Here is a 25,596-nt window from a genome sequence, read left to right as displayed (position 1 = left end):
TAAGGAGTTGGATGAAACCCACTTGCATATATATCTTTATTCCTATGAGTCTTACTAGTATGTCAGGATCATGTAGACTGCTATGCTACAGGACTCCGGTAGAAGTCGAGTGATTGCCTGTCACTCGCGAGATATAGGAAATATGTTACTATATGATTATCACTTGGAATATATAAAATGGTGGAAAGGAAAATGGTGACCGGGTAGGGATGTGGTTTGGGTATTGGTGGGTGTAAGAAGTTGTGTCACCACGGAGGCGGGTCATAGCTTGATTACACCGTTTTTCCCTGTCTGGTCGGTTAAGGACTGATCGTTGCATATGACTCTGGGCAGGTCACAGACTTATTATCCTGAGCATATACTTGTGTATGGGTGCTTGGAAGACTTGTTGCTCTCTTGTCGCGGATCCGGCTCTTTCCGGACCGACTGTTAGGGTTTGTTTTTGGTGGAGGAGGTCCTTGCGCCGCACTGAGTCCGGGACTCAGGGGCGGGGGCTTGGAGTCCTAGTTTGGACGGGGACCTAGATACCCGAGACAGGAGAGTGATGGGTTGGTCCGGCTTGTGCCTGAGGTACAAGCGGGGCGTGTGTTTTTGGGGTACCCAGCTAGGGGCATTGATTTGCGAATCGTCAGGCTATCTGGTATGGCTTGTCTACGGTTTAGCATCGTAGTAAGAACTGAAAGATGAAAGATGGAAGATGAACAAAGGTAATCTGATTGCTTACCACCTGCTTGAAAGTAGCACAGGTGCTTACATAGAATGGTTAGTTAATGAACTAATGCGGCTATTAATAAAAATCTAATATAAGGACGCACGCTTAGTAATGCTTCCTGCAAAGGCAATAAACCCACATGCCAGATAGCCTTGCATATCCTTAGAGTCTTTTCTTTTCTCCTGTCGGGTAAGTCTTGCTGAGTATAATTGAGTACTCAGGGTTTTATTCCCCCTGTTGCAGGTAACCGGTGGAGGCTTGAGCTGACCTTTGTGTGTGGATTCCTCCTGGTGGGCTCAGAGAGGATTTCCTTTACGCTGCGATCGTAGTTGCTATTTATAACTCTCACCAAATGCTTTTATAAATGAAAGTTTCATAATCTGTTGTCGTAGTGTATATATCAATACTTCATCATGTCATTAATAGATGTTTATTTCTGCTATAACTCTGTTCACATGTTTCTATTCCGCTGTTCAATTAAATTGTTTATAACTCTGATAATATAATTTCATTCCGCTGTTATATTAATAAATATTATACTCTGATGTTGTATTAAAAGTGATGTAAGAAATGGTTACGAATGATGTAAGCTTTATTCTCTCATTTGTGATCCTGATGGCAAAAATATGGATTTTTGGGTTCTCCTCTAGGGTGTGTCCGACGGAACCGAGTAATTTAGTGTTCTCCCTTGAGTGCTTAGTGTCTAATGGAAGACAAGCACTCCTGTGAGGCATTAGATTAGGTGGTTCTGCCACAAACGCTTGCAATATGCAACATCTGAATAAACACACTTAAAACATACGTCTAGAAAAACATATGAACATTGGGAACAGAAGCTTGCAACATACATGTACAACCATTGCAACATATACAACATCCCGATCTACTTATGCAATATCCATATGAAATACTTACAACATACCTATCGGGGACCTAATACCGGGGTACCTAAAAAGGTGGAACTAATAATCATCGAACGTTAAAAACTCCCGGACGGACAAGGGCGCCACTGCGTTTCTTGCCCGAATGATGGGAGTTTGGTTCCGCCTCGCCCGACACCCGTGGGCCAGCTCCGCCTCGCCCAAGGGCTAAGGGCTAGACCCCGCTTCGCCCAATGCCCGTGGGCCAGCTCCGCCTCGCCCGAGGGCTAAGGGCTAGACTCCGCCTCGCCCGACCCTGAGGGCTGGGCTCGGTCTCGCCCAACAGATAAAAGCTAGGCTCCACCTCGCCCGACTTCCGAGGACGGACGTCGCCTCGCCCGATGTCTAAAGACTAGTTCCGTCTCGCCTAACGACCTCTCCTCGCTCCCTCATGATGATAGGTACAGGGTAAGACAAGACATTCGGGTCAACCGCGGCATCAAGGACCATACCCTGTGCCCCTGCAGGAAAGTACCATTAGGGCATGACAGGATGGGTGCTTAGACCCTTCCAGGCATGGCAGAGCCTGAATAGTGTTGCAAGCGCGTGCTCTTCGCCCTACAGTGTTGTATGCTCCGCCTTCAGCCTCCGGGCGAAGAACCCGACGCAGACATATGACAACCACTACGTTCCAAGCGGAGACTCCCGTCTCCTATAGTGACAAACGAGCAGTCACCACGCCGTCCGCTCCCCACGGGGTCGGAGATCAACAACCCCATCCGACACGCCGCCCGCAGGGGCGGGACAGGACACACCCACTTGCTAAAAGAGGCCAGGGCATGGCCTACGAAGATCAACAAGCACATCGCTTCTGACATGGTCTGCCATGTTATACAGGGCAGGCGCAGGAAAAAAGGAAGACCCGGCTCCTTCAAAGGACCTTCTATACCCTTGGTATTTTCTTCTTTCTCCCATCTGTAGCCCCTACTCCCCCCTTGGTCTATAAAAGAGAGGGTAAGGCTCCCCACTAGAGGGACCAACTTTTGACGGACAACACAACACACATCACACACAGTCAAGCTGCTACCAGGCTCTTGGCATCCTTTTGACCCTTCCATCAGAGACTTGGGACCAGTCCCTCTCTCGATCGTTTGTACCCCCCTACTATGAACCATTTTTCGGTGCTAATAACACGAGCAGCAACAGACTGGACGTAGGGACATTCAACCCAAACCAGTATAAATCTCGACGCTAGGTCTAGAGAGGCCATCCACTAGACTGGCGGCTTGCCCCGTGTGGGGGAGCGGCTGCCTCCCGACAACAGGGCCAAAGGCAGCTCCCTTTTGGTCCTCCCCACCACCATCATGACTCCCGAAGACCCTCTGGCCATGTCCTCCTCCATCCGGCCTACCCCGGGCGCCACGGCCTGGACCACCGGTGGCACGGATTGCGCCACCCCCTTGGATGCCACTATGGCGGTGTCCGACCCCGCCGGGCTTGTCGTGGTCGCGGCCACCTCCGTCTGGGCCTCCAGCGGCGCGAACTACGCTGCTCCATCGGACGCCACCACGGCGGCATCCAACTCCGCCCAGGCCATGTCAGGCGTCGTCACTTGGGACATCGGGGCCACGCAATGCACCACCCCCTCGGACGCCACTGTGGCTACGTCTGGCTGCTCCCGACTTGTCACGGTCATGGCCGCCTGCTCGACAACCACCAAGGGCACGGGCGCTGCCACGGGCGATGCCGGACCAGCCAACAAGGCCACAATGTCAGCGCCACTCCTGCCTAAAATAGGGGCGACGTCGGGCAGCGCCATCCATCCCTCTTGAAGGGCAAGGCTCTTCTTGGGCGTCGGCCCCAAAGGGTGGCCTCGTTGCAAGAATCTGCAAAATGGAAAAAGGGCATAAGGTCGGAATGGAAAAAGAAAGAAAAAAACGAGGGGAATCGGTGACATACTCTGACGCTTTTGGGTGGCGGGTACGTTTCGGGGATGAACCCCCGGACCCCTGCTCCAACTCATGTGGGCGGGACCGTTTCGAGCCTGCCCCCTACTTCAAGGCAGGGGAGCTCGTCTCTCTTGTCTCCGAGGGCGCGACGCCAGAGCCGCTCCCCTCCATCGGCTCATGGGGCACGGCGCCAGAGCCGCCCCCCTCCATTAGCTCACAAGGCGCAACGTCAGAGCCACCCCCTCCGCCAGTACCTTGAGGATGGCCTCGGATCCATCCCTTCCCATCCACCGATCCTCCATCGACACCTCGAGGGTGACGGCAGATCCTCCGGCTCCCGCCGGATCTAGAGGCAGGCCCAGCTCCACCGTCCCCGCGGACTCACTTCCCTCCGCGTGGAACAGAAGGGGTCCATGCATGGACAGCGAGTCCTCATTCACCAGGTCACCCCAATCCACACCGGCTGCTGCCTCATCATCGTCGTCGTCATCGTTGTCGTCGTCATCACTGCTAGTCTCCTCTCCTCGAGCACGAGCTTGCTGCTTCCGTATCACCTTCTTCTTCATGAGCTCCCTCGTCCTCTTGACCCACTCAGCCGCGGTGCGATTCGCCGCCGTCAGAACCCGGTCCTTCGGCTCTAGGGCTGGACTCTCCTTGAAAGAGAGTCTCCTCGGCTAGTTCCACCATCCCAAAGTTAGCATCAAGGGGTCAGAAATTCGAGTGAAAAGAGGAGCGCGGGGAAAGAAAGCTTACGAAGTCGAAAACCCCCGGTTCCGATCGCATTGGGGGATGCCTCGGCACCGGATACACATGATCAAGGATGCCACCAATGGAGTCCTTCGTAGGCTCCATCGCCTCCTTGATGCGCTGCACCACCTCGGAGGGAGGAAGCACTTCATCAACGAGCACCGTCCCTTCAAATAGCACTCCAGGCACCATCCAATGTAGGGGGAGCATGCGCACCATCAGCGGCGCCACCCTCCTCACATGGTAGGCACCAATGATCCCCGACCCCTTCATGCCCCGCTCCTTTAGAGTATGGAGGGTGGCGAGAAGATCGGTGATATGCTTCTTCTCCTTGGTCAGGACGCCCCACTTCCACGACTCCGAGGCCTCTTCAATGAGGCGCCCTGAATACTTTGGTAGGGGGGCATTCACGTCATCCCTGATGTAAAACCACTATGAATGCCACCCCTTGTTGGAGGGTGACAAATGCATCAACGGGTAGCCACTCGCCCGAGTATGGCATAGATGAATGCTGGCACATCCCATCGGCACACTCACCTCCTTCCCCCCAATCCGCCTCTTCGACAGACTGACGGTAAAGAAGTGCCACCATAGATCAAAGTGAGGATCGATCCCTAGGAAACCCTCACATAGGGCAACAAATGATGCCATATGTTGAACCCCATTGGGAGTAAGATGCTAGAACTCCACCTGGTAGTAATCCAACAGCCCCCGAAGAAATCTATGCGTAGGTACGGCGAATCCCTGCTCATGAAAGATAGCAAAAGACATGACATACCCTTCAGGCGGCAACAGCTGGTCCTCATCACTGGGCAGTAACCACCCCTTGGCAGCGACCGACGGGCGAAGAAGGCCACGGCAGACGAGGCCCTCCAAACGCCAAGGGGTAATTCCGGATCTGCCCCATAGCTCCATTGAGGCATCGGGGAAAAGGTGGGTGCGAACTCGACGGTGGCTGTGACATGGGCACGAGCTTGATGGCGGCTACGACACAGATACAAGCCTAACAATGGTGAGAGTACGGGAGCTGGAGGCTAAAGCGATTGACGGTGGAAGATTCAGACGCGAAGGCGAGGAGGCGAAATATGGAGCCCTAGGGGCGAACCCCGTGGTTTTATAGGGGCGACGGATGCGAGAAGGGCAACCGTCCTCCAAGCCTACCACGTGCACTGCCGCGTCACCTCATGGGACATGTGCACATGATCCCTATCCCTTCCCAAAAAAATCACGCCGGATGGTTCGCCTTCCCTAGGCGGACCAGGACTCTCTCTCCATCGAGGGGACACGGGTCATAGAGCTTTTCCCTCCGGCCTACCTAGGGCCCCGGAGCCAAAGGGCCATCCTAATAAGGGATAGGCCCGCAAACTACTAGGACTCAAGGACACAAGCATCACCAGGGCCTCGATCCACAGTTGGGTCCCAGCCAGGCCTGCACTGAATAAAATTCCCGTGAACAGAATACCACGATTCCCTTAAAAATATCCAGTTGACGAAAAACCAAATCTTACAGCCTTACCCACGGAGGGTCTGATGCTACCCCCTGGGCGACTCTACTCGAATCACCCAGGGGCTCAGGGGCTACACCCACCGGGTGCGCTTGCGCGCACCCTCCGGTGAAACTAACTCCGACGAAATCAAAACACCCCCCGGGTGATTATGTCCGAATCACTCGGGGGCTACTGTTGGGGACCTAATACTAGGGTACCCAAGGAGGTGGAACTAATAAACATCGAATGTTAAAAACTCCCGGATGGACAAGGGTGCCACTGCGTTTCTTGCTCGAATGACGGGAGTTTGGTTCCGCCTCGCTCGATGCCTGTGGGCCAGCTCTGCCTCGCCCGAGGGCTAAGGGCTAGACCCCGCCTCGCCCGATGCCCATTGGCCAGCTCCGCCTTGCCCAAGGGCTAAGGGCTAGACCCCGCCTCGCCCGACGCCCGTGGGCCAGCTCTGCCTCGCCCGAGGGCTAAGGGCTAGACTTTGCCTCGCCCGACCCCCGAGGGCTAGGCTTGGTCTCGCCCGATGGATAAAAGCTAGGCTCTACCTCGCCCGACGTCCGAGGATGGACCTCGCCTCGCCCAATGTCTAAAGACTGGTTCCATCTCACCTGATGACCTCTCCCCGCTCCCTCATGATGATAGGTACAGGGTGAGACAAGACGTTCGAGTCAACCGCTATCGATGAAATATGGTCGGTAGTCTACCTAGGGGTATGCCCAAGGTAGTAGATTATCGACAGACAGATGCGCAAGCCACAAACAAGATGGTGATGCAAGACAGATATGAGGTTTTATCTAGGTTCGGCCGCTAAGAAGGCGTAATACCTACATCCTGCGTCTGATTATATTACTGTATGTTAATGAGAGATGTTTTTAGAGGGGTCCCATGCCCGCCTTATATAGTCCGGGGGCAGGGTTATAGATCTAGAAACTAATCCTAGCCAGTTACAATTACCATAGGTGGCTGGAGAAGGATTCCTATTCTAACCGACCAGGATCTTGCTTGATCTCCAAATCTGCCTTGACTCCTTACGCGGGACTCCGAATAGGTTGGCCAGGTCGTGCGTCATCTTCCAGTGGACCGGACCCCCTGATCCGGGTTGGCCCAAGCTTAGCCGTAAGGGTATAGGGGTTAATACCCCCATAGCTAGTCCCCGAGCACCATGTATTATGCTGCGACACGCCGTTGGATCTCCTTCGACTAATGCGATCCGTCTTCATGTCATCTTCAACTGATTGAAACATTGACCAATCAAATGCGCTAGCATTTTGATCAGAACTGAGAGCAGTAGACCATGATTATAGCCGATGATTCCGGTTGTCCGAAGAATGCATGGTGCTCTTAAAGAAAAAAGAAAAGGATTTCTTTCCTTATCAAGTGTGCCCACTTGTATTTCTAATAAGAAATGTAAGTGACCCTTGGACAGTAGTAATCTTGACAATCAGTCAAAGCATAGGGGTCGATAAAATAAACACATTCACCGCAAGGTGAAGTGTGCCCACTTAGTCCTTGAGCCTAGTAGTAGATGACGTAGGCACGTGGTGCTAGGGTCTAAAAAGAATTTCCACTGAAGTTAAGAATCCAGTCGTTGTACAATCAATACGAGATGTACCGGTAGGTGCATCGTACCGATGTAGTCCCCGAGCTTGCTGGAAGGAGAAGTATAAGCCTTGTAGCAAGGTCCAAATAAATGCCTCTCAACTGTATGTGAGTACACATCACATGTAGCCGAGGAGAACAGTCGCCGAGCACTCTTCAGAACAGTCCCCAAGCATGGCAGTGGTCGGAGCAGTCCCCGAGCACGGTAGTGGTCGGAGAAGTCCCCGAGCACGGTAGTGGTCTAGGCAGTCCCCGAGCACGGTAGTGGTCGGAGCAGTCCCCGAGCATGGTAGTGGTCTAGGCAGCCCCCGCGCACGGTAGTGGTCTAGACAGTCCCCGAGCACAACAGTGGTGTGGACCATCCCTGAGCACGAGACATGCAGCGAAGAAACGAATGCCGCTTGTACTATTATTTTGTGTATTTATTTATCTTCTTATGCTGTCAAGTCCAATCTGACACGTCTAGTCAAAAAAGCAGACGGGTATAGCATGTCATACTGCCTTCTTGTCCTTTCAAGCAAACAGTCGCTTGACACCTGTAAGGAGGTGCGTCAGTGTGGGCCCTCTCACACTAGCAATGAAGAGGCGCATATACTGATAATGAAGGGGCGCATATAGTGGCATAGATCTCAAGGTTGTGAAAACAACCATCTGCAGCGTGTGTGCATGTCTCCCAAGAATCTCGGGCAGACGAAACGACGGAACTCTTGATTATTTATAATATAGAACTGGTAAGTTACTTTTTACTAATCCCCATTTCCATTCACCGCCGCAGCCTTCTTCTTCCTCTTGCCAACCCTAATACCTCCGAAATCATCACCAATCACCCCTCCATCGTATCCACCTCCATCAGCAAGGGTGGATTCATGGCGAAGAGTGACGCCCAGAAGAAAACCGGAGTCATGGCGAAGGAGTGGTGGAAGTCAAGAAGCAACGAGCAGACCATCGAAGACCTCGTCATCATGGGAGTACTCCACAACAAGGCACTCATAGGATGGCGCGCGCTGGAAGGAGAAGGGTACCCCGATCCACAACTAGGTGAGATTGTGGTTTTCGAAGATTTCTTCAAGCAGGGTTTTGGGGTTCCAGTGCACCCTTTCCTTTAGGGGCTCTGTTTGTATTACGAGATTGGGATTTGCAATCTACATCCCAACTCGATTCTTCTTATCTCCACCTTCATTCATCTTTGCGAAGCATATGGTGGCTTCCAGCCCCATTTTGACTTCTTTCACCATCTTTTCTATCTGCGGAAGAAAGGAAGCGGCGGCTCAAAGATAGCCGGAGGTGTGTACCTCAATCTGCATGACGGGACGAAGGCCCAGTACTTGCACTGCCCTTGGAACACATCGCTAGACGACTGGTACAAGAAGTGGTTCTACATCTGTGAAGAGCCGAACACGATCACACTGTGCGACGTGGGATTCATTCCGGAGAAGAAGAACAGCTGGTCGGAAAAGCCCGAGCACCTGCAACAGATCCAAGAACTACTTGGGATGATCCCGTGGAGGAAACTGGATGGTCCGAGCATGGTCAGAAACTTCATCAGCCGAAGGATCTAGCCCTGCCAGAGGAGGGTACATCCTAGCTATGAGTACCAGGGTAGCGCAGATCCAACAAGGACCAGGCAAGAGGCGCTTGACAAGGTCGAAGTCAAAGCCAGAATTGGAGAGCTATTTAACTTAGCTGATCCAAATTATGTCAGATTGAGCGACATCGAGCACGCTTTCAAGCTCGCCCGACCTCCCCAAAGGCAAATCATTCTGTCTTGTACCCATAGTTTTATGTTGTAACAGAAACTTACTATGTTATCTCCTTTATGTTTCCCAGATTAATGGTAGAGATAGAGCAACAGTGTTCGTGTCTCCACCCCCTGGTGTAGATTGGCCGCAAGTTGCCGGCCCAACCTCCCAGACCAGCGCCGGGATCGAAGGCATCGACTGGGCCGTGCTCAGAGTTGGGGAGGAGGCAGCGGCCAGAGCTGCTGGTAAGCGGTCGACGGCCAGCAAGCGTTGTCAGGTGATCTTCACATTGTCAGACGATGAAATAGAGGATGCAAACATCTTTCGACTCGTCCCTCAAAAGAGGAGGAGGCAACTAGAGCCAATGGATCAAGGTGGCTCGTACGTGCCAGTGGGACCCGCATCACTGACCACTGAAATGTAGAGGACAAGCGGCAAAGGGGTCGAGCATCAAGCCCCAGCGTCGGTGCTGGTCGTAGAGGGAAACCAAGTGGCACCCGTAGAGCACGCGGAGCAAGCATGGCCGAAGAGACACGCCTTTGCCACATCATTCCACGCTTCCAAGTTGTCAGTATTTGTAACCTTGATGTAAGCTTACAACTTAAATTGAATACTGTCATCTTCTGAACTTATCTCGGATATATTAGGTCGGCATCCACCGAAAATCCTGACCAACTAGCCGGGTGCGGCATGGCTCCACCAGCAATGTCAGAGAAAACTGCCCAGCAGCCAGCTATGGAGGAACCTATAGCAGAAAGTCCGCCAGAGCCTCAGCAGATGAGCGGCCAGACAATAGTCCCTAAGCAGGTGGTCGAGGGGAGAGCCGAGCCAAGTACAGGTGCTCTGAGCACTAACCCTACTGAGAGGGATGGAGCTGGCAGGGCCCTTTCAATGCTTTGGCATAGTCTTCTTCGTAGTTACGACGTCCACCACCTTTTTTGATGGTGTTGACCTCGCCGTCGTCTTCTCGAGCACGCTTGTCCCTGTAATCGTCACGACGGTTACGCCGCTGATTACGTTGGTCGCGGTGGTCGCGGGAGTCGTTGCGCTGGTTGCGGCGATCAAAATTGTCGTTCCGACCACGGTTGCCGTGGTAGTCGTCGTGGTGTGGGGGTGGTCGAAGCGTGGAACCCTTGCTGCTTCTTCGATAATTATCTTTTTAGCGTCGTCGGTGTCCGCATATTTCTTAGCAGTGGCCAGGAGCGCTGTGACTAATTCAGGTCTCTTGCATAGGAGCTTGTCCCTTAGGGCGTCGTGGAAGTGGAGGCCAGTGATGAAAGCCTCGATTGCCTCGTTATCAGAGATTGATGGGACCTTGATGTGCATCTCCGAGAAACGCCGGACGTACTCGCGTAGTGGCTCATCTTTCCGATCTCGGATCCGTTGTAGATCATATTTGTTGCTAGGTTGCTCGCAAGTAGCAATGAAGTTGTCGATGAAGGCTTGCTTGAGCTCTTGCCAAGAATCAAAGTAGTTCACCGGCAAGCTGACCAGCCATTGGTGACCTGCATGGCCAACAGCGACTGGGAAGTAGTTAGACATGATGTGCTCATCAGCCATGGCTGATCTGCACGCGGTTTCGTAGAGCATGACCCATAATTCGGGGTTCTCCTTGCCGTCGTACTTCTAAAGTTTTTTGAGCTTGAAGTTCTTGGGTTATATGACTTGGCGAAGGTGTGGGGTAAACTGCTTCAAACCCGGTGGGCCGTGGGCAGTATCATATTCTATGCGGCGATAGCTTTCGTGGGATGCTCGATCATTGACTCTTTGGTTGATGCGATCACACAGATCATGTCCTCCAAGGTAATGGTGGAGATTGTTATTGCCATCACGGTGATCTCGATTGCCCTCCTGATTAACCCTGCAACCGTGGTTACCGCAGTGATTATCGTGGTTATCTCGGCGGTTGTCGTCCTGAACATCGCGGCGGTTGTCCTCCCGACGGCGGTTGTCGTCCCAACCACCATCATGGCCACCGTTTCTGCCTTGACGGTTGTCTGATGGGTCGTTCTTACGCAAGCCATGTTGGTTGGGTGGCTGTGAGCGACTTGAGTACTAGCGGCTATGGCTTGATTCGACTGAGACGGATGGAGCCCGGGCTTGATTTACAATCTCTGCGGTCTGAGCCATAGCAGCCATCAGATAAGCTTGTATATCATCGTGAACTACCTAGGTTTCCGGAGTGTTGGGTAGCCGTTGCATTGTCGCCATGGCAACGGCTACATTAGCGCTTGGAGTCCTGAAGACCTGTTTGTCCCTCACCCTATCGAAAGCATTGTTGAGGTCGCGTGGCTGGACCCTTATGTGTCGTGCCTCCTCTTCTGCTTCGGCTTCGATTTGTCGGCGATTAAACCAGTCAATATTGCATGCCTCGCGTGCAATCCTTTCTTGTTCTGTTTCATCAACTGCTGGTGGTTTGTCATTACTAACAACATTGATCAAATCCCCTCGCCTCGGTGGGAAAGACGGGAATTGTGGGAACCCCAGGGCGTGGTCTGGGATATCCAGATCATATTTGATGCCTTTATCTTCATGATGCTGAAGCTCGGTGTGGACAGAGGCATTAGATGCGATGCCAGACGAGAAGCTGGAGTCGCCCTCTTGGACTGTGTGGATGGATCCTTCTTGATAAACCTCAATCCAGATCATGTTGACGAAGTTGAGTGGCTTCGGCCGAGGTCGATGTATAAAACACAGATCCGAGCAGCGTTGTATATTATACGCATAGTTGGAGGCAGCGTTTTGTAGGCCGTAGGGCTAGGCCTGGTAGTTCTCCATCGAGGCTTCGTACTTGGAGAGCTGGAGACCCATCGCGGAGGCTGGCCGGAGACGAGCGGAGCGCCCTTCAGGAGTAGATATGATCACGAGATCTGTACCGAGTCGTGCAGGACGACTGGCCTGAGCTGGTCAGGTAGATCTGTTGTGGGGAGCGGTTACCTGCTCATTAGGTTGACTTTGAATTGCACTTACTAAAGCTAGGGTTTCAGCGAGTTTGGTGCCGACCCGGTCGATGGAGTCGAGCAAGTTGATGTTGTCGATCTGCTTCCCTTTGTAGTAGGGAAGCGGACAACGGGTTGTCGGCGTGGCTGAAGATGATGCGGGCATGGTCAGAGCCAGATGTACCATGGTTGGAGCCAGATCCGCCATGGTCGGAGCCATATCCACCGTGGTCGGAGCCGTATCCACCATGGTCGGAGCCGTATCCACTGTGGTTAGAGCCGTAGTTGATGCAGGTGAAGCAACGATCGACGTAGATTGAATCCGCGCCTCCTCCATGGTCATGGCGATGAAGTCATCGGAGCCAGTGGTCCAGGTGATCTAACCGACGGTGAACATGAGGCCGTTCGGTGTAGCCATGGAGCCGGGGATGATGACCATCTTATTTGCTTGGAGAGCAGTACGCACACCCCCTACCTAGCGCGCCACTGTCGACGAAATATGGTCGGCAGTCTACCTAGGGGTATGCCCAAGGTAGTAGATTGTCGGCAGACAGATGCACAAGCCACAAACAGGATGGTGACGCAAGACAGACACGAGGTTTTATCCAGGTTCGGCCGCCAAGAAGGCGTAATACCTACGTCATGCGTCTGATTGTATTGTTGTATGTCAATGAGAGATGTTTTTTAGAGGGGTCCCCTGCCCGCCTTATATAGTTCGGGGGGCAGGGTTACAGATCTGGAAACTAATCCTAGCCAGTTACAATTGCCATAGGTGACCGAAGAAGGATTCCTATTCTAACCGACTAGGATCTTGCTTGATCTCTAAATCTGCCTTGACTCCTTGCGTGGGACTCCAAACAGGTTGGCCAGGCCGCGCGTCGTCTTCTAGTGGACCGGACCCCCTGATCCAGGCCGGCCCAAGCTTAGCCATAAGGGTATAGGGGTTAATACCCCCACAACCATGGCATCAAGGACCATACCCTACGCCCCTATAGGAAAGTACCATCAGGGCGTGATGGGATGGGTGCTTAGACCCTTCTAGGCGTGGCAGAGCCTGAATAGTGTTATGGGCGCGTGCTCTTTGCCCTATAGTGTTGTAGGCGCCGCCTTCAGCCTCCGGGCGAAGAACCCGACACGGACATACGACAACCACTACGTTCTAAGCGGGGACTCCCATCTCCTACAGTGACAAACGAGCAGTCACCGTGCCATCCGCTCCCCACGGGGTCGGAGATCAACAACCCCGTCCGACACGCCGCCCGCAGGGGCGGGACAGGACGCACCCACTTGCTAAAAGAGGCCAGGGCATGGCCTACGAAGATCAACAAGCACACCGCTTCTGACACGGTCTGCCATGTTATACAGGGCAGGCGCGGGAAAAAAGGAAGACCCGACTCCTTCAAAGGACCTTCTATACCCTTGGTATTTTCTTCTTTCTCCCATCTGTAGCCGCTGCTCCCCCCTTGGTCTATAAAAGAGAGGGTAAGGCTCCCCACTAGAGGGACCAACTTTTGACGGACAACACAACACACATCACACACAGTCAAGCTGCTACCAGGCTCTTGGCATCCTTTTGACCCTTCCATCAGAGACTTGGGACCAGTCCCTCTCTCGACCGTTTGTACCCCCTACTACGAACTATTTTCGGTGCTAATAACATGAGCAGCAACAGACTGGACGTAGGGACATTCAACCCGAACCAGTATAAATCTTGTGTCCTTTAGCGCACCATCTAGGCCTAACGCGCATAAATATAAATTTACTTGCCGGTGCTTATTCGAAACACCGATAATACCTCTGAAACACTTGAAACAAACGATTACAACATGTCAGGTGTAACACTCTAGTGGGTGGCGACCACCATGTCAGGCGTGTTGAGGAGCTCGATAACCGCCTTGATGGATAGATCGGGTCTGGGAGGTGGTGGAGCGAAGAGCACCATGTGTTTGGCCACCATGAGCTTCTTCTACTAGGGGCACCGGGGCGCGAGAAGCCTCGAGGCACCGCCGTGAGCGAAGTACGGCATGGCTGCCTCCAACCGTAGGAGGAGGTAATGAGCAGGACGCTGGCGTCGACGCCGGCGATGAGGGCAAGGGCGGGCGGCAAGTGTGACTCTAGCAGCGGAGCCTGACGTCGCGAAGGTGGGCGAGGGCCCTAGGGCGGAGGAAGCGGAGGTGGTCGCCACTTGCGGTAGCAGTGGGGAGCGGAGCTTTGCGGCGAGCGGGCGTGGCGGAGTTGGGGATCTAATTTTTTTGAGGCAACGAACGGTGCGAGGCGTAGTCCATCCGCCCGCACGACAGCATTACCGTACTGGCCAATGGCCATTATGGGCGCGTTTAGTTCTCATGTGAGATCTCCAGCAGGATTTGCGCTAGCAAATTTTTTCCTTACTCTTGCTCGGCTAAAAATCGAGATAGAAGAAGCGTTTGGTTTCCTAGCGAGCTTGCCTCGGGGTTTACACTAGCAAAATTTTTCATTGCTGTTGCGGGAATACTATTGGCTCACCCACGCTGGCAAGGCCCACCTTGTTTAGCGAGGCGAGACGAACAGAGGGCACGTTTGGTTCCAACTGACTCTTTGCCTAGCCTTGACTTGCTCTGTGGGCACCAACAACGAAAAACTTGCCCAACTAGGTGAAGGAAATCTTGTTTGCACAAGTTTCGAGACACTATAGCAAAGAAACCAAACACTCAAACTTGCTTGCAATCTTTACTGGGCTAGGCAACATTGTGACCAGCAAAGGAACCGGACACGCCTAGCTAGGGAGCAACACTGTGACCAGCAAAGGAACCGGACACGCCTAGCTAGGGAGCCAGCCAAACACGCCCTATGCCTCTTTGGATTTGTGTTCAGGAGTGGAATTTAATTTTGATATTTTATTTGGAAGCTACGGACATGTTTGGTTTATGGGCTTGAGAAGAAAGACCAAAAATTGGCAATCCCATAAAAATTGGTTACTAACTTACTATTTGCTTCACTGGCATAGTTTGGTTTGCTAATATAAATTTGGTTGTGCCCATCTTATTATTAAGAAGGCAAAAGGAGAGTCAGCCATCATCAGAGAGTTATTAAAAGATTGAAGAATGACCGGGCCTAGAAACCTTGCTTGGATGACCAAATCTACCGGGGTAATTAAGGCCCATGTAAATTCCCACGGGATCAACAGCATCGCCGGAGCCTCGGCCTACCGAAAATTTATATTTTTATCATTACAATGATAGTCACCCGTTCCATTCTCATTCGGCAATTACATATTTAGAGAGAGACGAAATCTTACAAGAACGAGTGTTTTTTCGTACGTGGCGTGTCAGGTCACGGTGCCAGCGTGGACGTGCATTGCGAAAAGACGAAGCTACCCCTGCTCTGCTCCTCTCTCTTCCTCTCAGATGGGACTTGCAGCTCCTCTCGCCGCCATGTGGGCTCCACCCGTTAGTTTCATCTCCCACCTCCGGCACCTGGATGGGACCCAGGCACATCCAACTTCGTCCCCATCCATGGCTGCTGAGCGGCCGAGGACGATGATAAGGCACCACGCGCGAAGTCGATGGAGGAGTTCTTGCGGCAGAGAGGGACCGGTGGCAGCCAGCCATGGGTAGAAGCGGGTCTCTCCGGCGGAGTTCTTCGGTCGAGGGGGAAGACACCACTGCGGCCATGGATTGGTGCTGAGATGTGGATAGGTGGCCGCAATGGGTCCTTGCAGCACCAACGGAGGAGACTGGGTGGCGAGAGCTGCTGAGATCAGCAAGCTCGACCTCGGGTCGGCAATGGCGGTGACGACGGTGGTTCACGGCGATGGAGCGGGGGTTGCCGAACGACGAGTGGCGGGGTGAAAGTCGTCATGCTACTGCGAACTCGCAGAGCCTGTTGGGAGTAGCAGAGACGGTTGGATGGGGGAGATCGATGGTGACGATGGAGCTCCGGTCATGGCGGCACGGAAGGAGAGCGAGGTAGGGGAAGCTTGGGGTCGCGGGCATGAGGATGCGCGGGCCGCAACGAGCGCTCCTGGGCGCGGCAAGCTCCACAACAGCCAGCCGGGACATGACGAGCTCGGCTTGACATGGTTCTTCAGGCTCCTGACCAAGCACCCCAACGTGGAGGCCAAGATCCTCGAGGAGCTCTGCACACATCCGCCGTCCACCGTCGTCCGACGCTAGCAGCCACCACACCGTGACCGAGCTGAAGCAGCTGGTGTACCTGCACGCGGCGTTGTCAGTGAGAGGAGCTGAAGTAGCTGGAGGTGGGGGATGAAGCTGACGAGTAGGGCCCACATGGCGGTGAGAGGATCTGCGGGACCCAGTTGTCAGAGAGGGAGAGAGAGGAGCAGAGCAGTGGCAGCTTCGTCTTTTCACAATGCACGTCCACGTAAGCATCGTGACCTGGCACGCCGCTCGTTTTTTTTAAGATTTCATCTCTCTTCTCTGCTAAATATGTAATTGTGATAAGAATCGGACGAGGGATGATTGTTATAATGTTAAAAATGTAAATTTTTCGTCAGCCTGTGCCTCTTTTTCCTTTTCCCCTGTCCCCTGTCCCCTTCCGGCTTCCCCTTCCTCCCGCGGTCCGCCTTCTCTGTCTCTCTCTCGTGCAGACCGCCGCCGCCTGCCTGGCCGGCTGCCGCCGCCGCCAGGTGCCAGGAAGTCGTCTGGAGTCTTCTTCGGCGACGAGCACCCACCAGGTACCTCTTCTCTTCCGTTCCTGCTGTGCAAAACCGAGCACCCAAACCCTAGCCTAAGCTATTCGTATCCGGATCCGATCTAATTACAAGTGTTTGTACGTGGTGCACATGTAGGATTATGCCTACTGCTAGCTTTTATTCGATTTTTGTAAAAATTATCTGGTGTACGCCCCCATGTTTTTACTTCTAAGGGTACCATCGCGCATTTGATGTGCTTCTAACGGAGTATACAAATCCAGTGAAAACACACGTTTTACCTTTAAACAATCCGCATCTTGCTCGCAAATATCAGCATTCTAGAAAGGTGAATGTGGCCATTGATACGCTTGCTATTGGCGCAGGACACATCTCTGCTGCAATGGGTGACTACACAATCCAGATCAGCACCAAGCTCATCGACCAGCTTGCTCGCGATGATGAGAAGGTGAAACGGAAAGCCAGGAAGCCCAAGCCTAAGAAGAAGCCCACCGTCCAGCCACATGAAGAGCCCCTGGAATTCCCGAGCGAACCCAAGACGACCAGCCCTGCTCCTGCTCCTGCTCCTGGGTGGCCTCTGCAGCCTCCCCCAATGTTTCTGCCCGTGACCCCTGCTCCCCCGCCACCCCCGGCCACAATGCCGGAGGTGGAAGCCATCCGCTCCATACTGAAAGAAAGCGAGGCGGTTCTCGAGAAGCTGGAGAAGCAGGAAGCTGGGGCACGCCAGGAGCTCAGCAAGAGAGCAAAGGAGCTGCACGACAAGGAGTTTAAGCTGCCGTACCAGAACCCCATGCCCTGCACCCAGGAGAGGGCAGGATGCCTCGAGTGTTACAAGACCAACGCAAAGGACCCGCTCAAGTGTGCTGAAGCAGTCAAGAGATTTGAGGCGTGCGCTCGCATGTCTGTCAAGAATGCCACCGCAAAAGCCGATTACTAAGTAGCCCGTGAAGCTTTGTGAGTTGGAGTGAGCTGATACGCAGACTGCGTTTGCGTTTTCTTTTGATCTTTTGAGTTGAGGTGATTCAAATAACCAGGGATTTTCATGGGACCCACTGTAGATTTCTAATGCCACTGCACTGGGCTACCTGAGGCAGCACCAGGGATATTGCATATGTTTGTTACAATTGGTATATCAAATTGGTGGTGAGAAGGCTTTTGTCTGAAAGATATATCGGATCTTGTGTTGGAATGGTATCCACTAGCCAGGCTGCATTTTTTGCTGTGTTCTATGGTATCATTATTGGGCTATTGTCGAACTCTTGTGTGCATGCCTCTGTTTACCTCTTTTCCTTGATTTGCACAATGCTTTATTAGTTTCAGCATTGCTATTTTGCATTTCATTCAGCTCATGGGCTGTAGAATTCTGTTCCAAGTGGATCAATATCATTATCTCCTCTTGTGCTATAGGAAATATTGTTCCGCTTATCTGTCATGAGAGAAACGCTAGTGATGACTGCTTTTAGAACTCTGAAGTCTGAGAATGGTGCCAGGCAGGCAGTCTCCCCCCCACCCCTAAAAGAAACCGTCTCTCCTTTTTTTCGACTAAAAATCGAAATATGATCTGCATTTTCCTTTTGCAAATAGAACACATGTATATTGTTGCCATTATCGAAATATGATCTGCATTTTCCTTTTGCAAATAGAACACATATATATTGTTGCCACTCTGGCTTGCTGAACACAGAATTTATGTCTGAAGTACGTACCTATTTGCACGCTGCTTTTCATTCTTGTGTTTTGCACACTAGTAATGAGTGCTTTTAGAATTCTGAAAGTCTGAGAATGGTGCTAGCCAGGCAAGGTGGTCTTTCTTAAAATAAAAAAAAGGTTTCCCATTTTTTGCAACTAAGGATCTCTAAGAAATTGCCACCTAATCTGCCTTTCCTTTTTCACAGCTAGAACATATACATGTTGTCAGTTAGCTTTCTGATCCGAAGAGTGAAATGTATTCTATTACTAGATAGAATCTTTGCTTCTACCCTAGAGTTTCTTTGGAAACATAGAGTTTATGTCTCTATACTCCATTATCATGTGTAAAGCGGGTACAACATTTGCTCAACTGCCTTTAATTCTCGTGCTTTGCAAATTCATTCACTCTGATTCAGCTATGGTCACTTTGGTTGCCCCACGCAACTCGTGTCATCTACATTCCTCTGTTGTTTTGTTGGTTCATTATTTATACTCTTTTGATTGAAAAAATAATATATTTCCGGCCAATTGATGGATGAATTATTCAATTGGACCAATGTTATTATATCCTCACGGGCTTTTGTAGAATACTTTTGTAAAATATTGTCCTGTTTATCTCCCATGACCATGATATACCCTAGTGATGCCTGCTTTTAGAACTCTGAAAGTCTGAGAATGGTGCTGGCCAGGCCAAGGTGACCTTTTTTCTTAAGAAGGGGTTATGTCTCTTATTTTTTTGCAACCAAGGGTCTCTAACAAGTCGACACTTAATCTGCCTTTTTTTTAACTAAAACATATAGATACTTTCACCACTCTGGCTTGCTGATCTGATTAGCAGAATGTATTCTAGTATTCGGATCTTTGCTTCTACCCTTAATTTCTTTTGAAACGCAGTGTGTATGTCTGAATACTGCCATTGTCTTGCTGATCTGCACTCTATATGTTGTCAGTTAGCCTGCTGTTTCGAAGAGTGGAATGTGTCACATTACTGGATAGAATATTTGCTTCTACCATAGAGTTTCTTTTGAAACATAGAGTTATGTCTCTACTATCAGATGCCCATGCGTTGCTACGGGAGCTTTAATATTTTCAACGCAAAGGATATGGTAAACAAATACCGGTCAAAATCAACATACAAATAATAGAGCCTCCCCATCTTAGAAGTGCAGAATTCAACCACCCAAAACCAAAGGGTTACATAACTATTGTTAAATCAAGACTTGTAGGATCAAGCAGTAAAGAAAGATGATGATAATATAGAATCCAATTTCTAGTTTTTTTGCTTTGTTTTGGCTCACTAATTTCTAATTTCATCAGATCATGCCACAAGCTGCAATTTCCCACTATCTTGGGTAAGTTGTTTCTTCTCCTTTCCAAAGCTCTGCACAAAAAGAAAAATGAAAGCCGTGAGCTAACTTGAGAACATTTGTACCAATTTTAAACAGCATGTATGAAATTTACAAGATTGAAATTGCACCATAAAAAATATTTGTGTTGATTTTGCAGCTTTGACATTAGTAATAATTGGATGTGGTGTAAGTGTAAGATTCTAAGAGAGAGGGAGCAGCATGGAAAATGGAGTAAGCGAATAATTAGAAAAGTCAAAACTGAACATTTCTGCTTGATCTGAGGACGAATAACTGCCACCATATGTTAGGTAAATTTAACATTAGGAAATTAAAAGCCTAAGCAAGTCTGACTGGTATTGAGGAAAGCATCAGTCTCAAGATATGCTGGGCAAGCAAGAAGATAGTAGTTCCAACTTTAGAGAGAATGTATCAAGCCTGAGGTAATAGCTTCATCATGATAAAATTGGAATTACATTACTCATCATGTTATTCATGTAAATAAGCAATGCAATCGATCGAGACAGCACAAAAACATTGCATCAGTTACCTCATCTCCTTTGGATAAATAAATCCTGATTCCTGCATGCCTAGCTACAGGTGCAAAATCGGGAAAGCACATGTGCAAATTCTGTAGAAAACATGAACTTTTTAGTTAGCATACAGAATCAACATAGCAATCCAATCTTCTCCATTATTTGCATCAACATAGCAATCCCATCTTCTCCATTTTCTGCCAAAGCTTTGTTGTTACCCTTTAAAACTGGTCTTCGTAACATGAACTATATCAGAGTTGGGAATTTTGGTACGAGCTCTTTGTATAAAAAAAGAATGGTCCATCGTGTGTCATGGTAGTGCTGAACATTTGTCTTACATTGGATTTATTATCTCTTTAGATCTTTTAGTGAATATGTTGCAAATGAACCGCCTACACTCCAAAAATTATCCAAAGAACAGACTACATGGGTAGGTGAGTTGCACTATAAAACATGTGAATTAGAAAAAAAACAAACTACTGGAAAATGGCAAAGATAGGAAAGCCTTATGCATTACATACCTACAGAACCATTTTCCAATAATTGTAAGTCACCGTGAGAGCATGAAGAATTTGAATAAACAAAGGTGATTGATTTACACTAATCTGATCTTTATTCTAACAGATATTAATGCCGTCGGGTTTCTAACCAACATCTGACATGATTTGAGCTCATAGATATTTCATTGAACATCTTGTAAGCAATAATTTTACACCATAATTTTTTTTGTACAGAAACACTCGCCTGTTTAGCTAATTAATAAGAAGCACAGAAGCAGCAGCAATGTCTTACTTCCAGATGGGTCGATCATTTAGACAAAGCAAAGCAATAGGCCAATAGCTCAGTTCCATGGTGGCTGAAGAGGTTTTGTGTGATTGAAATTGGCATAAATGAAAGAGAATGGCGGTTTCAGCCGACTATGATTCTCAAAACAAATATTCAGATCACGAACCAGCTGCTTCCAAAATAAAAAGGCAAAGATGATTTAACCCCTGGGAAAAGGCAAGGAAACTAAAGTGAGTGTACAACGAAATATATGATTCCAGTTTCATAACTCTAATTCTCAAACCAAAATTTGTTACAGCTGAAGAGATTACTGTGGTAAGCCTCATGTTATATATGATTCCAGTTTCATCGTTATAATTCTCAAACCAAAAGGGAAAAGATCTCCCAGCTGCTTCATCATATAAACTTGGTTCTTAATTGTTTAAACATTGAAATTTCTTAGCTGAAAGATTGAAGTTTTGCCATAACTCCAATACTTTAAATAAACTTCTATAATTCTATTAATCTAAAGTTTTTAATCCACAGCTAATCATCACTCCCATCAGCAGAATAAAAAAAATAATCCAAGAGCAAACTAAAATAATCCTCCAAGAATAGAACGACTCGCAAGTTGCAAGAGCAGTAGCAATCACCTAATGAAGCCACTGCTACAATCACCGCCCTGCATTCACCGCAACGCACAGGAGAAAAGATAATAACAAGAGACAGGTATATAGACAGAGATTTAATTTTTCCAGAAAGCATCAGGAACTTGGATGCATGAACTTGCCCATCCGTGAGCAGCTTCTCGATGGTGTTGGCGCTTGTGGCGAGCACGAGCAGGAAGGGCTTGGTGGGGAGGTTGCCCTCGGCGGCGAGATCCAGAGCACGACGCAGCAGGTGTCATTGGTGAAGAGCGCGGTGACGACACAGACGCTGCACAGCAGGTAGCGGCCGCCCTGGCTCCGCCACGCCAGGAGCTTGCCCAGGCGCTTCAACATTCCAGAGCCCTTGAGGTAGCCGCCCACCACCATGGTGGCGAAGAGAAGGCCCAGCATCGCCCCAGCCGTGCACCGCCGTCAGGCCGCGTCAGCCCAACCCTAGGGACCGTTTTTCCCAACGCTGTGGAAGAAGAAGGGGGTGTGGGAAGTAGAGGAAGTTCGGATCTCCCCAATCCGGCCATCACCTGCTCGCCGGAGAAGGTCGACGAAGCTCTGGCGGCGGGCGGCGCGGGAAGAAGAGGCGCGACCGGTCTCCCCCACGCGCGTGTTGTGTAGAACGAGAGGAAGGAAGAGGCGCGGGGAGGCCGCGCAGTGGAGGTGGGGCGGGGGCGGGACGGCGTGGTGGCCGAGCGGGGTGGGATGCCAGGCAGACGGGGACCCACATGTCGGCGTCGAAAAAACTCGAATGGTGATAAGTAGCGTCCGGCTTCACCCGGTGCGGTCAGGGAGGGAACGGGTCCAGTTTAATCATTTTAGGGGAGACCAGAGGAGAAGGCCGGTGCCTCCTTCCCCTCGACAGCGCAGGAGGCGCCCTCAACGGCTCGGGGGAAGGAGATGGTGGTGAAGGCGGAGGAGGCCTCGCCTTCAACGCCACGGGGGGAGGGCAAAGTGGTGAAGGCGAAGGCCTCGCCCTCCAGGGCGTGGGAAGAGGGGAAGGAGAAGAAGCCGGAGGAAACGGTGGACCGGGAGGAAGAGTCGGAGGAGGGCGACGAAGACGACGTGGAGGAATATGAGAATTGGAACTACTTCCCCGGGCTAGGTGAGTCAAACCGCCCCGCTGCCATCATCCTCTCTCTCTCTCTCAATCTAGTTGTTAGGGGTTGGAAATTGAGCCTGACGTTGTTGTTAGGCTGCTGAAGTCGATCTAGGTTTTAGGGTTCGGGAATTGGGGCTGACGTGTTGAGTCTGTGGTGATCTACGGTGTCGTGGACGAGGAATGCCTCTGAACAATTGACTTCGCCCTTCATAACTGGACGAGATTGACTTCGCGCTTCGTATCTGGACGAACTATGTTTCTCTTTCTCTTTGCTAATTCTGCTTGCCTAAATTTATTTTAAATCTTTGTTTCCTCAGGTGTCGAGTTGGGAAACAATGGGATCATTCTGGTCCTTTTTGAAACGCCCTCTGGCTTTGCGTTGTTCAGTTATGATGGGGTGAAACTCCTTCTGCCAGGTGCCATAGAGGTAACTTTGTTTAATCGGCTACCTTTGTGTATTCATCTGCAGCAGTTTGCTCTTTCTGTCTTTGCCATTGACCTCATTTTTCTCTATTCTCTGTGACATGCAGCACATATGGACTGATTTCGTGAAGTGTGATATAGCAGAAACAGTTAGAACTCTTTCTTTCCACCTTATTGTTATTTCTATTCTATGTTACTCGTATCCAATTTATACTGTGAGCAGCAATTTAGCAGCATTCATGTTTGCTGTTTTATTCATTGGTTGCATCAGATAAGAATTGTGAAGTCATGTGGTCATTAGCTGTTTACTAATGACTCTGAATGCAAATTTGTCGCCATAAATCAGTTAGAAATGCTAATCAGTTTAGAAAGCATGTAGCATGATGGTATTATTCTTATTCCCCCAAAACTATTTTACTAGCTAAAAGGTCACTAGTGGTGCGAAGAGATATCTAAAGAAGCGGTTGGTACAAATTTATACCTTCGGCGATATTTGCATGCCCAAATTCCTAACTAGTAACTGCTAGATAGGGATGATTGAAGCCTGAAATGGTAATGATACTACTACCAACTAATGCCGCTATGGTCAGTTTTCAATCAAGCAAGGCTATTTCTTTACAATTGAGGCACATGTACTTACTGAATTACCCACTCTATAGCTAAGACATGGCATGTCATTTCACTAATTGCATGTGTCCTCCTAACATTCATGTCTCTGTTCATTTCTTTATCAGATTTGTTGGCTGAAAGCATTTGAAGCTTTTGAGGATAAGGCCAGTGCCATTGACCCTAATACTGGTGTTAATGAACAGCTTGCGAAGATGATCAGATGCTGTATCAAGCCTGACCAGAAACTAGCTGTAGGAAGTCATGAATATAAGGAAATCATTGAAAAAACCATGGTCAGTATTAGTTCCTTGTTTTGCTTATGTCTGTGAACAATTTTGAGCACCAATTTTACTGTGGATTTTTTCAGAAAATATCTTGCCTGCATGATAGTACTGTGATGGAGGTTATGTGGGGCCTGAAGAATTGCATGCACCATTTAGTGCCTGCCGAGCTGACTAAGGATGATCGCCCCCTCATGAGTGAAGGAATGAAAAGGGTCTTGGATAAATATCACTTTGTCTACAAACCAGAGATTGTGAGCTCATCACCCCATTTTCCATATATGTCTTATGTGAAGTGCTTTATGTTGCTCCCTGTCATGTACTGTTACTCTTTATGTGCATATTAGCCCTTGAATTTCACTGGCCAAAGTATTTTGATGAAATATTTTTATTTTGCTTTTGTTTCTTTTCTGATAATGACGTACAAATGCTCTTTGCATCCAGATTAACGATCGTATTATTGAGGTGGCATGTGTCGTGTATAACTATGATTGTTGTGTGGAAAAACATTCTGAATCCTTGCGTGAGGCTGGCAAACACCTTAAGAACATATCTGGCATTAATTCTGAGGGTTGGAGTTTGTTTAAACTTGCCACCGCTCTCAAGATGGTATGTTACCCTGAAGACCATCTTTTAGCTGGTCATCCTCGGCAGGTAAATCATAGTATTTTGCAAATATGTTCTAATCTTGTGTGCATTTGACAAACTTGTCATTTGGGTAATGGGCCAATGTGCTTTTTTTTTCCAGATCTTTTCAGAAGATGAGCTAAAGAAGCTGCTGCAGAATGCACCAGAATACAAAGACAAATTAAAGCCGAAGGCCGTCAAGCTAGTCTATGAAGACATTGTGTGGGCCCTTGGAATTAGGAATAAGTGGCTAGGACAGTTGCCCCGTTACTTGAAGGAGGCTGAAGAAGCATATGAAGCTAAACAAGTGATGAGCCAAGTGATTCTAGAGGACTAGTGCTCGGCCATTTGATGCAGAAAATTGAACGTATTTTGATGGTTGCAACTACTCTTAGTGATTGTATTCCCTGTCTTTGAAATTGGTGAATGTTGCCATTAAGCACTCGGTAGGGGTGAGCCTAGCAAAAAATACTATTTCATTCTCCACCTTATTTAATACTTTCTCTGTTTTAAATTATAAGTCGTTTTAATTTTTTAGTTTTTTTTAATGTATTTAGACATATTATTATTTATCTAAATGCATATCAAAATGGATGTACTAAAAAATTTCAAACGACTCATGATTTGGAACGGAGGAAGTATTATCGAGCGTTCCCACTTTGGGTGATCTTGGTGAGCGGTAAGCATGTGGGTGTGGTGTGTATGTGTTCAAATACAGAGTACAGAGGCTTATTATACAGTAATACCCCCACGATTGCAATGATTGATTCATGGAGATTTTAGAGCTTGGTGCCGCCCGGGCCGGCATGCAGTAGCCTGCCTGTAGGAGTAGGTGTACTTAGCAACCTTACGAAGAGGGCCCTTAGCTGA

The 25,596-nt window shown here is 49.6% G+C and overlaps 2 protein-coding genes and 1 long non-coding RNA gene across 4 annotated transcripts; 2 read left to right on the top strand and 1 right to left on the bottom strand.

The window, feature by feature from the left end:
• Positions 1-16,534: 16,534 nt before the first annotated feature.
• Positions 16,535-17,861, top strand: LOC136482320 (lysine-rich arabinogalactan protein 19-like). Its single transcript, XM_066479535.1, has 2 exons — positions 16,535-16,716; positions 17,058-17,861. The coding sequence occupies exon 2, from the start codon at positions 17,075-17,077 to the stop codon at positions 17,627-17,629; it is 555 nt and encodes a 184-aa protein (XP_066335632.1). The 5' UTR covers positions 16,535-16,716; positions 17,058-17,074; the 3' UTR covers positions 17,630-17,861.
• Positions 17,862-19,514: 1,653 nt separating this feature from the next.
• On the bottom strand, positions 19,515-22,319 carry LOC136508595 (uncharacterized). The gene is made up of 2 exons (XR_010772058.1): positions 20,278-22,319; positions 19,515-19,762 (listed from the first exon to the last, which is right to left on the bottom strand). It is a non-coding gene; the product is annotated as an uncharacterized lncRNA (long non-coding RNA).
• Positions 22,320-22,456: 137 nt separating this feature from the next.
• Positions 22,457-25,246, top strand: LOC136508463 (uncharacterized). Of its 2 annotated transcripts, none has more exons than XM_066503235.1 (7): positions 22,457-22,789; positions 23,104-23,213; positions 23,317-23,358; positions 24,022-24,111; positions 24,186-24,353; positions 24,544-24,753; positions 24,848-25,246. In XM_066503235.1, the coding sequence occupies exons 1-7, from the start codon at positions 22,585-22,587 to the stop codon at positions 25,061-25,063; spliced, it is 1,041 nt and encodes a 346-aa protein (XP_066359332.1). In that variant the 5' UTR covers positions 22,457-22,584; the 3' UTR covers positions 25,064-25,246. The 2 variants fall into 2 exon arrangements, with proteins under 2 accessions (XP_066359332.1, XP_066359274.1); XM_066503177.1 differs by having other exon boundaries at positions 22,458-22,789; positions 23,944-24,111.
• Positions 25,247-25,596: the final 350 nt, after the last annotated feature.

This window comes from Miscanthus floridulus, chromosome 1 (assembly GCF_019320115.1).
Source record: "Miscanthus floridulus cultivar M001 chromosome 1, ASM1932011v1, whole genome shotgun sequence".
Lineage (NCBI taxonomy): Eukaryota > Viridiplantae > Streptophyta > Magnoliopsida > Poales > Poaceae > Miscanthus > Miscanthus floridulus.
This window is presented reverse-complemented; position numbering and strand designations above follow the sequence as displayed.

Bases quoted from the DNA above. Each gene is read 5' to 3' on its own strand.
- LOC136482320 (XM_066479535.1), top strand. From the start codon at position 17,075: ATGGGTGACTACACAATCCAGATCAGCACCAAGCTCATCGACCAGCTT.
- LOC136508463 (XM_066503177.1), top strand. From the start codon at position 22,585: ATGGTGGTGAAGGCGGAGGAGGCCTCGCCTTCAACGCCACGGGGGGAG. The intron at 23,214-23,316 runs GTAACTTTGTTT...TGTGACATGCAG, and splicing joins TTCTGCCAGGTGCCATAGAG to CACATATGGACTGATTTCGT. The intron at 24,354-24,543 runs GTGAGCTCATCA...CTTTGCATCCAG, and splicing joins TTGTCTACAAACCAGAGATT to ATTAACGATCGTATTATTGA.